Source organism: Colobus angolensis, unplaced genomic scaffold, assembly GCF_000951035.1.
Source record: "Colobus angolensis palliatus isolate OR3802 unplaced genomic scaffold, Cang.pa_1.0 Scaffold2, whole genome shotgun sequence".
Classification (NCBI taxonomy): Eukaryota; Metazoa; Chordata; class Mammalia; order Primates; family Cercopithecidae; genus Colobus; species Colobus angolensis.
The window spans coordinates 23,176,558-23,193,343 of NW_012115154.1; the positions used below are offsets into that span (position 1 = coordinate 23,176,558).

The 16,786-nt window shown below is 44.8% G+C and overlaps 1 protein-coding gene across 1 annotated transcript in view; it reads left to right on the forward strand.

The window, feature by feature from the left end:
• The window catches only part of HTR5A (5-hydroxytryptamine (serotonin) receptor 5A, G protein-coupled), a 15,880-nt gene extending 10,574 nt beyond the window's left edge, over positions 1–5,306 (forward strand). The window contains exon 2 of the mRNA XM_011941534.1: positions 2,081–5,306. Within this exon, the coding sequence (XP_011796924.1) occupies positions 2,081–2,413 (333 nt within the window). The 3' untranslated portion in view covers positions 2,414–5,306. The remainder of the gene's footprint in view (positions 1–2,080) is intronic.
• The last annotated feature ends 11,480 nt before the right edge of the window (positions 5,307–16,786 follow it).

The window sequence follows — 16,786 nt, forward strand, 5'->3', positions numbered from 1 at the left end:
ACAACATCCATGGTGTCACCAGTGTGACCAGCATCCCCAGTGTGAACGGCATCTCCAGTGTGACCAGCATCCCCAGTGTGAACAGCATCCATGGTGTCATCAGGGTAACCAGCATCCCCAGTGTGAACAGCATCTCTAGTATGATCAAAATCCGTGATGTTTCCAGTATTGCCAGCATCTCCAGTGTTACCAGCATCCTTTATGTGACCAGTGTGATCAGCCTCCACAGAGTGACCATGTCTCAAGTATGACCAGTGTTACCAGTGTCCCCATTGTCACTCATAAAAATGTGCTAAGGGGAAGGAGAATTTCCAGAGGGTTGAAGAGTCCAGCTACAATTCTTGTTTTATTGGCATCTTGGGACAATATGGGAAACAGCTTCCCTGATACTATTATGGGGTTGAATTCTGTTAAGGAAATTGGTAGCTTTCCTTTTTTCTTTTATGCTGAAAAATTAAGCTAAATATGGTTTGGATTTCTATGAATGAATTCCCTCAAATGCATTTCCAGATAGGCATTGATAAATCAGTAACCAAAGGTAACTCTGGTTTCATCTAGAGGTACAGAAAGAGGGATTTTTTCAGTGCTTATTTTATACGTGCTTTTAAAGGTTGTACTATTATGGACCTTTGGTTTCATTATTTATTATCTTCTTTTAAATTTAATTTAGTGTACAGACTTGATATTATACTGTTTTGCAAATAAATGTCAGCAAGGCTATTCTACAAATTTGGTAATTTATTTATTTATTTATTTTTATTATTTTACTTTAAGTTCTAGGGTACATGTGCATAACATGCAGGTTTGTTACATATGTATACTTGTGCCATATTGGTGTGCTGCACCCATCAACTCGTCAGCACCCATCAACTTGTCATTTACATCAGGTATAACTCCCAATGCAAACCCTCCCCCCTCCCCCCTCCCCATAATAGGCCCCGGTAAATTTGGTAATTTATTCGTCAACTAACATTGCCTTATCCACAGTGTTCCTATTTCCATCTGTTATTCCATATGATAGTAAGTCAATTCCTTTCGAGTCCACCTTATAAATGCTGCCAAGAATTAGTTAAGTGGGTTAGGTTAACCTGACAATTCTTTGCCTAAAAGATCATATGCTCTTTGAGAACAAGTTGTGTAAATCTTTTTAAATGTGCTAGAGTCACAGTATGCTGGCAAGGGGAAGAATACTATTTAATGTCAATGCAATCTCACCCACCAGAGAATGACTGAGTCAGAAACTTTCCCACGTTTTGATTGGATTGATTAATTTGCTAATTCAGTAAATTTATGATTGCTTCATATTAAGGCTGCCTCATCAGTAGACACTCATTATGTCAGTTCTCCCAAGAGCTAAAAATAGGACCAGAAGGGAGGAGGACCTTCCTTTCCCAGGAATTCCACTCCTTGAGAGAAGGAAGTGAACTGGAGAGCCTGATTCTGTGGGAACCTGCCCTGTGGAGGCCTTGGGGACCCACGTGAGACTAAAAGACTGGGGTCTCAGTTTTACATACATACAGGGGTAGAGGAAGACACAGAATAGACCCAGAGAGAGGTGTCCTGGTTACTAGACTGCATCAAACAGTAGAATCTGCTATGGGGCACAGCTTTGTGCCAGAGGAAAAGTTCGAGAAAGTCCTAACATTATAGAGGGCACTTATATGAGCCTAGAAGGTTATAAAGATGGTAGAAAACATGGTCCTAAGTGAACAGGATTTTGATAGGAACCTAGGACACTTTTGATGATGTGTGCACCTCTGCCACTAAGTTGGGCAGGCCATGTTGCCTACTCATTTCTGCCAGTGCCTCTGTTGAACAGACAGCAACAGGGAGTCCATCTTCATGATGTCAATTTCATCACATCTGGTCCTTTCATTTCTAAGATATAAGCAAACACCCCAGCTCCGTTGCCTGGTTTCCGTATCTGAGAGCAAGTGCCACAGGCCTTCAGGTTCCCACACTTATCCATCGAAGACTTTCCCTCGAGTGGATGTGCGGAATCCAGGCCTGTCAGTGTCTAGGCTCAGCCTGGAGGTAGACTGAGGTGGCTCCTCATAAAGTTCCTTCTTGTCTTTTCCAGGTGAAGGACTCTGCCCAACAGCCCCAGATGGTGTTCACGGTCCGCCATGCCACCGTCACCTTCCAGACAGAAGGAGACACTTGGCGAGAGCAGAAGGAGCAGCGTGCCGCCCTCATGGTGGGCATCCTCATTGGTGTGTTCGCGCTCTGCTGGATCCCCTTCTTTCTCACGGAGCTCATCAGTCCTCTCTGCTCCTGTGACATCCCCGCCATCTGGAAAAGCATCTTCCTGTGGCTTGGCTACTCCAACTCCTTCTTTAACCCCCTGATCTATACGGCTTTCAACAAGAACTACAACAGCGCCTTCAAGAACTTCTTTTCTAGGCAACACTGAGGGAGAGGACCAGGATCGAAAGAAGTTTCTTCCCAGAATTCAGTGGAATTCCCAGTTCCTTCATTGCCCATCCCCACCCAACAGCCATGTGGACAAGATGAATCCTCACCATTCTCCAGGGTCATCTTCAGAACTGCACTGGCCTGTTTTCCACCTCCTCAGTAGGAATACGACTCCTCACAGAGTTTTGGTGACATGATGTATCTAACTCACCTACTGTCCCTTTCTCTGTGCTGACAGCCACGGTCTTTGCCCACAAAGTGTCCTTTCCTCCCCAAATTCACTCTGGCGTAGTGGTCGACATTGTCCTAAAGAAGTCAAACAAGGCAGATAAGAAGGAGGAGGTAAAACAATATGGGTAGGTTGAGAATGGATAGAAAAGAATGAACAAGTCATGATGCAGACATCTGGGGATAGGAGACCATAGTTCCAGGCTTTCTGGAACAGTCCCCATTTCAAATATTCTCCTATATGATCCTAGTACCTATACCCTAATACTGATGGGGTATGTCCCAAAAGTTGACCACAAAACACCATCTCCAAATATACTAAAGCACATGGTCCTATCCATGAAAGCAGGGAATATTAGCTTTAAGGTTTTGTTTGTGGCAACCACACACACACACACACACACACACACACACACACAACTGTAAAAGAGGCAGGTGTTCTAGCTGACTAGTTTATTCCAAAATCCAGTCCCTTGACATGAAGCAGGCACTGAGGGTCAACTACTTCCTTTCGTTTTGAAGCAACGGTTTATAAACAGTAGAAAAGTCTACCGGTTTCATAGAATCTGTCAAATTTGCTAATTTGCTACTGGTTTCATGTGTGTGGAATATGTTCAAGTGTTTCTAGGCAAAGACCTTTATCCTCAAATCATGAGATTAGAGTAAAACAACTGCTATAGAGTTGGGCATCTCATGACCAATGAGAATGAAGGCACACTCACCAAACACAGGCACTTTAAGGGCATCCTTGATAAATTTGCTAACTGCTATTTTTTGTTGATATGTGAATACCTGCTAGGAGGCCAAGGCTAGTGGGCAATGAAAAAGATAGAACAATGGTAAAATGTAGCCCCAGTCCTCTACAAATTGACAGTATAATTTGTGAGGTGAGGCAGTTAAGTGATGACGCAGCGTTTGGATGATCATGTAAAACCAGTGCCATTATACAAAACTTTAAAAACAATCCTAGGCAATAAAACTGCCTGTGGTCTGCTATGTCCCTGACTCTTTAAATGCATGAATTAAAGAATGATATAATAATCTCTGATTTATTGTAATTCATGTAGTATGTTATATATAATAAATTATATCAATTAAGAGTTCGAACATAGGAAATTTGTGATAATTTATATGTGGTCTTGGCTTGAGGTTTAGTCTTGTCTTTATTGCAAAGACTAGCTTTATCAAAAGAATGTGAGCAGATAAAGAAATGTTTGACACCTGTGAAGTCACCATTAATATGCTAAATGCAGATCTTTATGCATTCAAGCAGATTCATTGACAAATTTAGTGATAAGAATTGATGAATTTATTTAGAAACATCCTTAGATTTTTCTTTCTTCTGTATATATCACTTGAAGTGCTAAACCCACAAATATTTTAAAATACAGACTGTTCATTTACTCAAGTTACTTTTCCCCATTATTACTCGAAATCAGAGAGAACAAGAAATGCTATTGTATTCTAGTGTTTTAATACGGGAAGTGCTTCAAAAGCTTTATTAAGTACTCCATGGCAGAGAAGAAAAATTCAGACAAGAGGAGTCTGGAGAGGTGACACTAGAATCATGGATAAAAGTTTAGGTCTATTCTACCTGAAAATTCATGTGAAAACTTTTACTCCATAAATCGTGAGTGTCTTACTGTTTAAAAAAGTTCAGTCTTCAGTAAAGCGAAGCTTGAGGAAGATGTGCCACGTTTCTCTGGTGGCTTCAAATACTCCCCAGCTCTCCCAGGATTCTGTATACCCCAGTTGGAGAATGATGTTATTATAATATTAATTCAATCTCCAGCTGAGGGTTTGATTAATGTTTTCATAAGATGAATAAGCCTCGTTATTCTTATCACTCAATATGTATTTAACACCTCTCAGGTGTCACTTAAATTGAACATTATATACAACACGCTCCACATATGCTATCTAGAGCAAGAAACATTCCATATAAGAGAAGGAAGATGTGGCAATTAATGAATTATTTTGCTTCCATTTCAATAGCAAAAGTTGTTTATACCACGGTAAGAAATGTAGACATTCATTGACTTTGAGTCTCTACTATGCAAATCAAATATTTGTGAAACACTTTCGTTTATGCTTGACTGCTAATATTTTATCAGGTTAGAAATGTATATGAATCGTAAACAGTAGTAATTGCTCAAAATACCTAATCATGCTTCCGTGCCAGATTGCAACAACAACCTTTATTAGACAGTGCACCTAGAGAAGCCTGGAGGGTTTCCTGCAAGCCCTGTCTGTAGGGTGACTGAGGTGAACCAATCCAAAGCCCTCCTGTCAGCTCTTGTAGAATATGTCGAACAAAATGCACAGCTCTGCTCTCCTGCCTAAAGACAATGTACAAAGGAGATAATTCTCTCCTGATGAGTGATCTTGGACCTCTTGGGGTCACTATCAGTTTTATATTTTTATTGTATGGTAGTGAAAGACAAGTGGAAGATGTCCCTGAGTCTGTATTGACATCAGACCATATTGTAGGGATTAATTCCTGATACAAAGCTGGTTATTTGTCTCTTCTTCCCAGGAGGAGCATTTTTCTTCTGTGTTGGTCTGTTGGATTCACAGTTCCCTGCTTATAGCCAAAGAGGCTGTAGAGACAACACTTTGCCATGTTTCTATTAAAGAGAAGATAAAAACTGAGTCCACAGCTCGAGTGCTGAGTGAAAGTGATTGCCAAACAGGGATTTGGTTAGCATCTGGGAAATGGGATCAGAGGAGGGGAACGGGTGGGCTTCTCAAAGCCTCTGTCCTGTATCAGAAAAGGAGAGATTCTGCACTGCTCATGGGCTGGGCCCTGATGGTTCACTGGGGCTGTCTGTGGTTTGCAGCTGTCTTCCCTGCCTTCGTGAGGCAACCCCGTCAGGACGTTGGCACCCACCGTCCCCACTGTGCCAGGCAGGGGCCGGCTTCAGGAGGATGGAGGTCCAGCCTGGCCACTGTTGGCTGATTAAATGGCTCTGTCAGGACTGCCAGCCCCAGGTAGTTCTTTTCTAGCAGTCTAGGGTGCTGTGGTCCAGCTGCACCTGGCCTTCCATCTTCCTCTTTCTCCTCCTGAAAGGGGTTTGCCTTTCCATCAGGTGTATCTTTCAAACTCATTATCCCTTCTGTCATGGCCTCCCTTGCAATAGCTTGGGTCGGCTGCTAGCTGTGTTCACTGAGGTCTGGCTCAAGGCTCTGCAAGCAAAGGGAAGGAATCAAGGAAGATGCACCACAACATGCAGCAAATTCAATCAGCTTCCCCACAACCAAGCAAATGATTGTCAACATTTATTAATCCCTGACCTCACACAGCACACTGTGCTATGCCCTTCAAAGCCACCCCGATTTGGTCCTAACAATAACCCTTGGAGGTACTATGGAGATTTAACACAAAAGTCATTTGAGTCTTGTGAAAATTAAACTACTCATCCAAGATGAAACAGCTAGAAAATTAGAGCCAGGATCAGAACCCTAGGACCTGGCTCCAAACTCCAGCTCTTGGTCTCTGTACTTTAACACAGAAACAACCCCTAAAGGATAAGAAATGATTTGCAGGAGCCAGATGATGGCAGGGACTTAAAACAACTCCTTCCTCCCCGCTGGCATCCCCACCAAGTACAGCCCACATAGAGCTGCAAAAGCACCAGCTTTCACAGGATACCTTTAGAACAGTGTCCTTTTCCTTTTTGATATTTGGTGACTGGAGGTCAACCTCTGTGTGGCGCCAGTTCCCAGACCAAATCTGCCCCAGAGATCAGGAGCAACCTAACCATGATCTACACTGCACCAATCCCAGGTGACCTGACAAGCAGCTGGGTGATGGCAGATGGGAAGCAGGGGAGATGACATCTCTGCCCTCTGGTGCTAATAAGGGGAGGGACTGAGATTAATGTACAGTTGCAGGATGCATAACCACGAGAATGTGCTGAGAAATGCATCATTGGGCAATTTCGACTGTGTGCAAACGTCGCAGAGTGCACTTACACACACCTGGAGGGGATAGCCCGCTATACATGGCTGTACGGTGTAGCCTCACACTCCTTGGCTGCACACCTGTGAAGCCTGTTACTGTACTGAATACTGTAGGCAATTGTAACACGATGGTAATGGGTTTGTGTATCTAAACATAGCTAAATGTAGAAAAGGTACAGTAAAAAATGATTGAGAATGGTGCACCTGTACCGGGCACTTGCCATGAATGGAGCTTGCTGCAGTGGAAGTAGCCGCAGGTGAATCAGTGAGGGAGTGAGTGGAGAGTGAATGTGAGGGCCTAGGACATTCCTGTACACTACTGTAGACTTTGTAAACGCTGTTCACTTAGGCTACACTCAACTTCTTCTTTCTTTTCTTTGTTCTTTCTTTCTTTTTTCTTTTTTTTTTGAGACAGAGTCTTGCTCTGTTGCCCAGGCTGGAGTGCAATGGTGCTATCTCGGCTCACTGCAACCTCTGCCTCCCAGGTTCGAGCAATTGTGCCTCAGCCTCCCGAGTAGCTGGGACTACAGGCGCCCACCACCACGCCAGGCTAATTTTTTGTATTTTCACTAGAGACGGGGTTTCACCGTGTTAGCCCACTGTGTTAGCCAGGATGGTCTCGATCTCCTGAGCTCGTGATCCGCCCATCTCGGCCTCCCAAAGTGCTGGGACTATAGGTGTGAGCCACCGCGCCCGGCCTTTGTTTAATTTGTTTTTTTGACACCGAGTTTTTGCTTTTGTCACCTAAGCTGGATGGAGTACAGTGGTGCGATCTCAGCTCTCTGCAACTTCTGCCTTCTGGGTTCAAGTGATTCTCCCACCTCAGCCTCCCAAATAGCTAGGATTACAGGCACTCACCACCACGCCTGGCTATTTTTTGTATTTTTAGTAGAGATGGGGTTTCACTATGTTGGCCAGGTTGGTCTTGAACTCCTGACCTCAGGCAATCCACCCATCTCAGCCTCCTAAAATGCTGGGATTACAGGCGTGAGCCACCATGCTTGGCCTACACTAAACTTCTAAAAAATATTTTTGTTTCTTTAACAGTAAATTAACCTTAGCTTACTGTAACTTTTCTAACTTTATATCCTTCTTAATTTAAAAAGCTTTTTGACTTCTTTGTATAACACTTAGCTTAAAACACAAACATTATACAGCTATACAAAAGTATTTTATTTCTTTGTATCCTTATTCTATAAGCTTTTTTCCTATTTTTTTTTTTTACATTTTAAACTTTTTGTTAAAAATGAAGACACAAATACACATATTAGCCCAGGCCCACACAGGGTCAGGATCATCAATGTCACTGTCTGGCACCTCCACACCTTGTCCCATGGGAAGGTCTTCAGGGCCATAACACACATGGAGCTGTCATCTCCTATGAGAACAGGGCCTTCTTTTGGACACCTGAAGGACCTGCCTGAGGCTTTTCTTGAAGACACGTCACTCTTTTCAGAAAGATATCCATGGTGGATTGCTTGGTTTGTTTCTTTTTTTCATCCTAGATTTGTGTGAGTAAAATGCATTGCACTATGACTTTACCATGGCTACGACATCACTAGGGGGTGGGAGATTTCAGCTCCGTTATAATCTTATGGTACCACTGCGATATATGCAGTCCATCCTTGACCAGAAGAGTCGTTATTCGCAGCACATGACGATACATACCGTGAATGCGTACATGGCAAATGTGCTGTGCTGCCCTTCCCATGATCTATAAAACAATGGGCTTGAGATTCTCCCTGGTGCCATCTTTAAATTATCATTCACTATGCAAACATGCTATTGGGGAGAAGGATCATGCCCTGCTTTGCAAGGCTGGAGCTGAGCCCCTGCAGACACATGTCTGCTTTCCCAGCTCCTCCTTGTCAGGCTGTGCCATGGGGATCTGGAGAGAGGCTGCAATACCGGGTGTCACTGCAGCAAGTGTGCACTCAGCAGTAGCAGGTGGTTCTAGCTTGCCTTTTTTTACTTTGAGACGGTGTCTCACTCTGTCACCCAGGCTTGAGTGCAGCAGCGCAATCTCGGCTCACTGCAACCTCTGTCTCCCAGGTTCAAGTGAGTCTCATGCCCCAGCCTCCTGAGTAGCTGGGACTACAGGCGCAGGCTACCATGCCTGGCTAATTTTTGCATTTTTAGTAGAGATGGGGTTTCACTATGTTGGCCAGGCTGGTCTTGAACTCCTGACCTCAGGTGATCTGAGGTCTTGGCCTCCCAAAGTGCTGGGATTATAGGCATGAGCAACCGCACCTGGCCTCTAGGTTGCGTTTATCCTTGTCTGGACTCCTTCAAAGATGCCGGCACCAACCTGGGGGGCCTTAGACCCAGCTCAGCAGAGCGCCCATCCCCAAGCTCTTGGGGCAGATGAGCCTCTCCCCTCTGTGGGCCGCACTCCCAGCTCCTGGAGACAGGCACCAGCCCCTTCTTGGAGGCTTCAGCAGCACCTTGGCTGGGCCTCTCCCTGAACGTCTGGATTTCAGAACTCTCAAAGCCTCCTCTTTTCCCTCTGGCCTGGCGGTGGCAGCTGCCTCCCTCAGGACTGTCTCTGAGATAATGCCGCTATGCCTCGCTTTCCCCTCTTCAGTTCTCTAATCGCTGGCGCACGGATCTGTGTATTAAATCCCTCTGTTAACATTAACTAAATCTACTTCCTGGCTAGACTCTGGATACCAGATGATACAAAGGGGACACAGCCGCCATGCCCCACGCTCAGATTGCACCTGCACAGCTCCCAGAAGCCCCTCCTGTCCGACGGTGCCGCAGCCCTGATGGGGATCAGGCCCTTCGTGGGCGGCCACGTCTGGCTGCCGTAGGGTCTGCCCCAGCAACCACCATGTTCTGTTTGCCACGCCATTCGCTGTGGAGAGCGGCACCACTTTATCCACGGTGCTGTGGCCAAGAGAGGAGCCATCTCATCCCAGAGCTGGAAGGGGGTTTGGAGGTTGATCCTACTCAAGAATTCCCCCAGTGGAGGGTCATGGGGTCCGTGATGCTGCTATTGTTTCCACACGGCCTGCAGGTTTTTCTGCCCTTCTCTCCTCTCTTACATATTAGGATTTCACCTTTTTTTCTTTATTCAGTTTATCAACCTACTACCTTACCTGTGAGTAAACAGTTTGCCAGCAGAAATAATAAACGCATGTAAAATAACAAATTAACTGCCTTTGAGGTTTTTGGATAGAGTAGATTCAGTTGAGATTGTCAGCTCTGCAGCCAGATGTAGGTGGAAGTTTTTCCTTCTGGCTGTGGTTCAGGGGGTGCTAAGGATGGCCAGCCACTACCCAAGATTTCCTCAGGGACTACTGCGGTATTTTTTTCCCTCTCCAATTTCAAGATTCGTTTTGTTTTGCTTTTTGGCAGCCACTGGAGCTTCTCTACGGTGGATTCCAGTGGCAATCAGAAATGACAATGCAGAAGAATGACATAAACGACTGACCGAATGCCCCAAGAGGAAGAGTGATATGGGTGTTTAGATAACAAGTGCCCAGATTCACTCCAAGGACAGGGAAGGTGGCGGTACCAGACTGGCATTTAAGGAGTGCTCAGGGTCTTCAAGTTGATGATTTCTCTTCATATCATTTTCCCAGCGTGGACAACACTCCTGCTCTTTATAAGTCGGAAAGAACCCTGTATGCAGGGTGAGACCTGGGCTGTGGGGACTTGTGCCTGGGCCCTGGTGCTTGTGCTGCTTCTCAGTATAGAAACACTCTCTGATGATGAGGGGAAGCAATTTTTTTTTTTTTAAAGACACATTCTTGCTCTGTCGCCCAGGTTGGAGTGCAGTGGCACCATCTTGGCTCACTGCAAACTCCACCTCCTGGGTTCATGCCATTCTCCTGCCTCAGCCTCCCAAGTAACTGGGACTACAGGCACCTGCCACCACGCCCGGCTAACTTTTTGTATTTTTAGTAGAGACGGGATTTCACCATGTTAGCCAGGATGGTCTTGATCTCCTGACCTCGTGATCTGCCCACCTCAGCCTCCCAAAGTGCTGGGATTACAGGCATGAGCCACCACACCCAGCCGAAAGGAAGCTATTTTTAAGTAACCAATAGTTAATTACCCTAGTAATTAACTGGGAATGGATGGGAGCTGGAATTAACTAGAATTAACATTCCTAGTAATTAACTAGGAATGGGTGGGAGCTGGCATCTGGGGACAGAATTTGACATGTGGCAAGCCCCATAGTTGTGAAAATTTAAATCAAGAAATCTGTCTTGGTTCTTGTGCTCAGAACCTTAAATGAAAATACTTCAAATTAAATTAGTAAGAATTTTGACAACCAAAAGATGTCTTCCGGGGGGTCATCTTGGGTATTTAGAATGACATCTACATGTAGTGAGAATAGGTTGAAGGGGAATGGGGCTTTGCATGAGAAGTAAAGGATGAGGGCCAGGCGCGGAGGTTCATGCCTGTAATCCCAGCACTTTGGGAGGCCAAGGTGGGAGGATCACGAGGTCAGGAGATGGAGACCATCCTGGCTAACACGGTGAAACTCCATGTCTACTAAAAATACAAAAAATTAGCTGGGCATAGTGGCGGATGCCTGTAGTCCCAGCTACTTGGGAGGCTGAGGCAGAAGAATGGCATGAACCCAGGAGGCAGAGCTTGCAGTGAGCCGAAATCGTGCCACTGCACTCCAGCCTAGGAGATAGTGAGACTCCATCTCAAAAAAAAAAAAAAAATTAGGAGGGGATTTTGAGATGAGGAGAAACTTGGCAGCAAATTGAAGTGAGTCTGTAACTTGCCAGCCATTGAGTGCACCATCTTGGAAGTGGGTCTTCCAGCCTCAGTAAAACCTTCAGATGACTATAACCCCAGCTGGTGTCTTGACTACACTTGACTACATGGGAGATCCCGAGGCAGAACCCAACTAAGCCACTCCCAAATTTCTAAACCACAGAAGCTATCAGATAACAAAGGATTATTGTTGTTTTAACCTAAAACAAACTAAATATGGAACTTGAATCTAATACTGAAAAGAAAGGATAAATTCAACAGAAAAGAAAGGATATAGAATTCTATTTTGCTATACTCTGTTTCATGCAAACTAGATATGAATTTACACAAACTGGGTTAATTTAATACACAAATATAATTCATCAAACTATAAGACATCACTTTAGGATTAAGGTAGCAGATTTGAAACAGACTTCTGTTCATAAAAGCTCAATTCATGTATCTGGAGAGCACTTGGAACTCTATTTGCTGAGAGTTTTAGCCAATACATGTGATGGATGGGAGGGCAAGGCGGGAGGAAGACTCAGACCTTGGCTGCCCAGCCTGGATCAGGCTGCTGCCTGGAGCACAGACACACAAAGCATTAGTGGCCACATGGAAACAGACTGCTTCTCTCACTCCTTTCTGCTCCACTCTTTGGTGCCACTAACCTGGGTATCTCTCTCCGGTTAACAGGAAGAGAGAGAGTGTGTGCGTGTGTGTGTGTACATGCATATACATACACACATACATATGTGCATACAGAAGATTTCCATCAAGCATTCAGCAGTAATAACAAAGCTGCAAACAAATCAGCCAGGTGTCATCATCAAAATGAGGCCTAAGTGGCACAGCCCCGCGTGTCTCAGCCTATGGCATAGCGGGAGCTTTCCTGACTCAGGAGTGGAAGGTACAACTCATTACAAGGCCTTTACACATCACCTAAGGTGACGAACCCTACCCACAGCTGCTGAGACCCCAGAAAGCCACCTAATTTGAGACCTCCTCCCCCACAACTGGCTTAGTGAATCATATTTTGTGCACAGAGCTATCATCTCAGGCTGTATCCCAAAGGTTTCTGTTAACAGGAAGGAAGAATATCAAGCCCTCTGTGTGCAGGTGGACAAACTTTGAGACTGTGGCATTTACAGCAACAGCTGCTCCAGTGATCCCATCTCCACCTTCAGCTCAGCTGGAAACTAGACTTCTACAGCTGCTCCAGTGATCCCATCTCCACCTTCAGCTCAGCTGGAAGCTGGACTTCAAAAGCTTCTCCAGCGATCCCATCTCCACCTTCAGCTCAGTTGGAAACCGGACTTGGGGGGTTAGAAGGGAAGACAGTCAGTGCCCCATTGGATTGTTACCTTCCCAACATGGGACAAGTCAGAGTTTCCACGTAGCTGAAAGAGGAGGTGGTCTGATTTACAAAGACAGACGAGCCTCCAGCTTCCTGTTTGGCCATTGACAGGCTCCCTGTCACCTCACTGAGGGTGCCTCTGTCCTGTCCCGGCACCGTTAAGGTGCAATGGGACCTTGGTCTAGGAGTGAAGGCGATGAGATGAAGGTGGTGGGGGGATGGAGTTAAATAAAAGGGGCTGTCTCTCACTTTGCTTTCTTCATCCTTGCCTCTCCTTAAGAGAGTTGGATTTTTTCCCCTTGATAAAGTTATTCCTACAATCAGCCTACAGGGAAAGGAAGATAGACAAAACAAACAAACACAGTGTAAAATGACTCCCCTGGCCTGGTAGCAATGATAACCCACACCATTCACACCAGTATGTTCTCTTATTATTTTACAACAAAAGGGATTGCCTTTTGATGTAACCAAATATGGCATTTTAGAATCTTTTTGACAGGATTCAGTTTATCTTGCTGAGCTTAATTTTTTATTTTTATTTTTTATGTATTCTAGGTCCAAGTTAAGTTTAAATGAGGCTGAGAAGGGGGAAGGGCTAGAGGAATAACTCTGGCTGTGCCCTGTGATGCTTCGCAAGTGCAGCTGGAGGAAAGTGCCTGTCAGTGCAACCAAAACCACATTTGATAGAACAAGAATAACAGCCCAGCTCTTTGATCCATTTAAATAGGACCAACAGGTGCATATGAGAGAACTGGGTCAATGGGTTCTTAGTGTCACAGAAAATATGCTAAAAAAACAAAAACCAGCTTGCAGATCACTCTGTGTGTGTGTGTGTGTGTGTGTGTGTACCCTAGACTCTGTGAGTTTAAAATGAACCAAAAAGTAGGGCCGGGCACTGTGGCTTATGCCTCTAATCCCAGCACTTTGGGAGGCTGAGATAGGCGGGTCATTTGAGGTCAGGAGTTCGAGACCAGCCTGGCCAAGATAGCAAAACCCTGTCTCTACTAAAAATATAAAAATTAGCTGGGCGTGGTGGCAGGCGCCTGTAATCCCAGCTACTCAGGAGGCTGAGGTGGGAGAATTGCTTGAACCTGGGAGGCAGAGGTTGCAGTGAGCTGAGATCGTACCACTGCACTCCAGCCTGGGAGACAGAGTGAGACTCCATCTCAAAAGAATATGTATATACATAAATAAATAAATAAATAAAATGAACCAAAAGGTAGAATACACAGGAGGTCTCATTACAGCACAGTAGCTTCAGCCTCTGTCACACTACGTCATCAGCTTATGGTCACTGACATCGTACTGTTCTCTCCTTTTCTGGATTTCTGTATTCCCCTCCACTCAGCTGTTTGTCTATTCATGCACTACTATCTATGACACTTAAAAACATTACCAACAGAGGCTTTAGAGTTTGTTATGATACTTAGTAGGCCTTTGTATTAGTCACTTGCTATGGTTTGAATGTTTGGGTCCCACCAAAATTCAAATGTAGAAAGCTAATAACCCAGGCAATATTGCTAGGAAGTGGGGTCTTTGGGCGATAAGGTCATGGGGGTGCAGCTCTCATGAGTGGAATTTGTGTCCTGTTAATACAGGCTTCAGTGGACTGCCAGGCCCTTTTGCTTTTCCATCTCTTCTGCTATCATGTTTGTCTCTTTTGCCCCTTTGCCTTCTGCCATGTGAGAACAGAGCGTTCAAGGCACCACCTTGGAAGCCAAGAGCAGCTCTCACCAGACACTGAATTTGCTGGCACCTTGATCTCGGACTTCTCAGCCTCTGTAACTGTGAGAAATAAGCTTCTATTCCTTGTAAATTACTCAGACTGAGATTTTGTTACAGCAGCAGAAATGGGTAAGACTTCAGTGTTCTCCAAAGAAACAGAATCAAAATTGTACATATCATAGTACATATTTGTCTTAATATATCTATAGCCATGGCTATATTATCTACCTATGTTTGTATGTATATATGTATGTATCTATCTATGAGATTTATTATAAGAGATTGACTTAAACAATTAGAGAGATGAAGAGGTTCAGTTGGTAGACTGGAGAACTTAGAAAGCTGATAGGGTTGTAAGTTCCATCTTAGTCTGAGACCGAAGTCATGAGAAGACCCACATCCCAGCTTGAAGACAGTCAGGCAGAGGTGGGAACTCTCCTTTATTCCACCTTTTTGTTCTACTGAGGCCCTCAACAGACTGGTTGAGGCCCACTCACACTGGGGAGGGTGACCTGCTTCATGTATCTACAAATTTAAATGTTAATTTCATCTGAAAACATCTTCACAGACACATCCAGAATAATGCCTAACCTGATATGTAGGCATCCTGTGGTCCAGTCAGGTTGACACATAAAATTAAACATCTCCATATCATATTATTATTCTCATGTTCTTCACGGCATGGCTTTTCTAATATTGTTAAATAATATTTTCCAATTAAACATCATCAACTTGTCTAGCTCCAGATACAACATTGTTGGCATTTTTATTGGGATTGTATCAAATGCCTCAATGCCTAAATCAAACTGTAATCTTTTGGATCATCTTATCCAAGAACCAGGGCTGTCTTTTATTATGTTTTAACACCCTCATTCTTTATCACTCCCTAACCCAGCTTATCTTGTCTCAGCTGCCTGTGAAAAATGAATCAAGGGTCTCAAATGTGCAGTCAGGCTACTTATATGTCTTGTGGTTTAGGAGAACAGAGAGTTCTAACTGCAGCGTTCAGATCAAATCCTCCAGCAAGCATTTATTTCCTAGAACAAAGCCTTCTTCACGAACATAGGTTTCCACCTCATACTGGGTTCTCTTACCTTAAATCTTTCCTGGTAGGAGCAGAAGAATAAATGGAATCTAAGGCCGAATGAATCCCCAGCTGGGGGCCACCCTGGCCAGCCTTGCTTAGAAAAGCCAGAGAGCCAGTGAAGTCCTCAATCACGGGCAGCTGTCAATATAGGACCTATTTCTACAGGAAGGTTTCTCCTTTCGCCTGCCGTCCCAGCTACTCCGGAGGCTGAGGTAGGAGGACTGCTTGAGCCCAGGAGATGCAGGCTGCAGCGAGTTGTGATGTCACTACTGCACTCCAGCCTGGGTGACAGAGTGAGACCCTGTCTCTTTTCCCTCAGAGATTGGTTTGCTCTACCCAGAACTTTCCTGACGGGGTTAGTGTCATTGAGATTTTCCCTTACAGCTTTAGGGAGCATTATGTAATTGTACACTGGTTCAGGCTTTCCCAGGACCACAACAGTATAAGATGGACTCCAGGCTGTCTGCAAGGCTTCTTGCTCCAAAAGACCACTGTAGAAATTGTTGTTTCACCCTAAAAAGTCAGAGACGTAAATTCTCTGTAGCTGGAAGATAATGAATTTCTGTGCCCTGTTTGTGGTAGTTTATCACAGCAGCCACAGGAAATTAATAGAGGTAGCGGGTGCCCTTCTGTTAAATCCCGCATCCTTTCATATCGTCAAAAGGCAAACAGTCATTGTTTTGTGAATTGGGGAAGGTGTTAGCTCTGTCATCCCGAGGTTTGCTGCTCTTTGCATTAGGGAACTGTGGTGTTCTGAGCAGTGTTCCTCGCACCGAGCGGTTTGGAGAGGACTCAGGCTCCTGAGGCCTCAGTGCTGTCTGGCTGCTACTGTGTGCAAGCATGCAGTCCCCACGCTCCTACCCCAACTCCAGGGACTTTCTTCTCCCATCCCCCACTGCTTTTAATGATGTGAGTAGTTACGGTTCTGTGGGAATACGAGAGCTATCTGAAGTATTGCGACTTCACATAACTTCAGTTCAATTACAAGACCATGGTGACCACATTCTGAAAGATGAGTCGAAGATCCTGGGAGCACATTCATATGTTGTTATTATGCCACCTGGTGATCTTGAAACTTCTACAGATGTGGGGGTGGGGTTGAGATCAGTGCCGATTTGGCAACATTTACTACATTGAACCAGGTAGGCTTCCTACGTAGCAAGTTTGCACATGGACTCTAGGCACAGAATGAAACTTAACCCAAAACATGGTATCTAGCTCCGTGAGTGGTATTTGGAGCCATCAGAGTGCTTCCCCCGGAGCACAGCATCCTGGCCTGGGGTGGCTCCTGT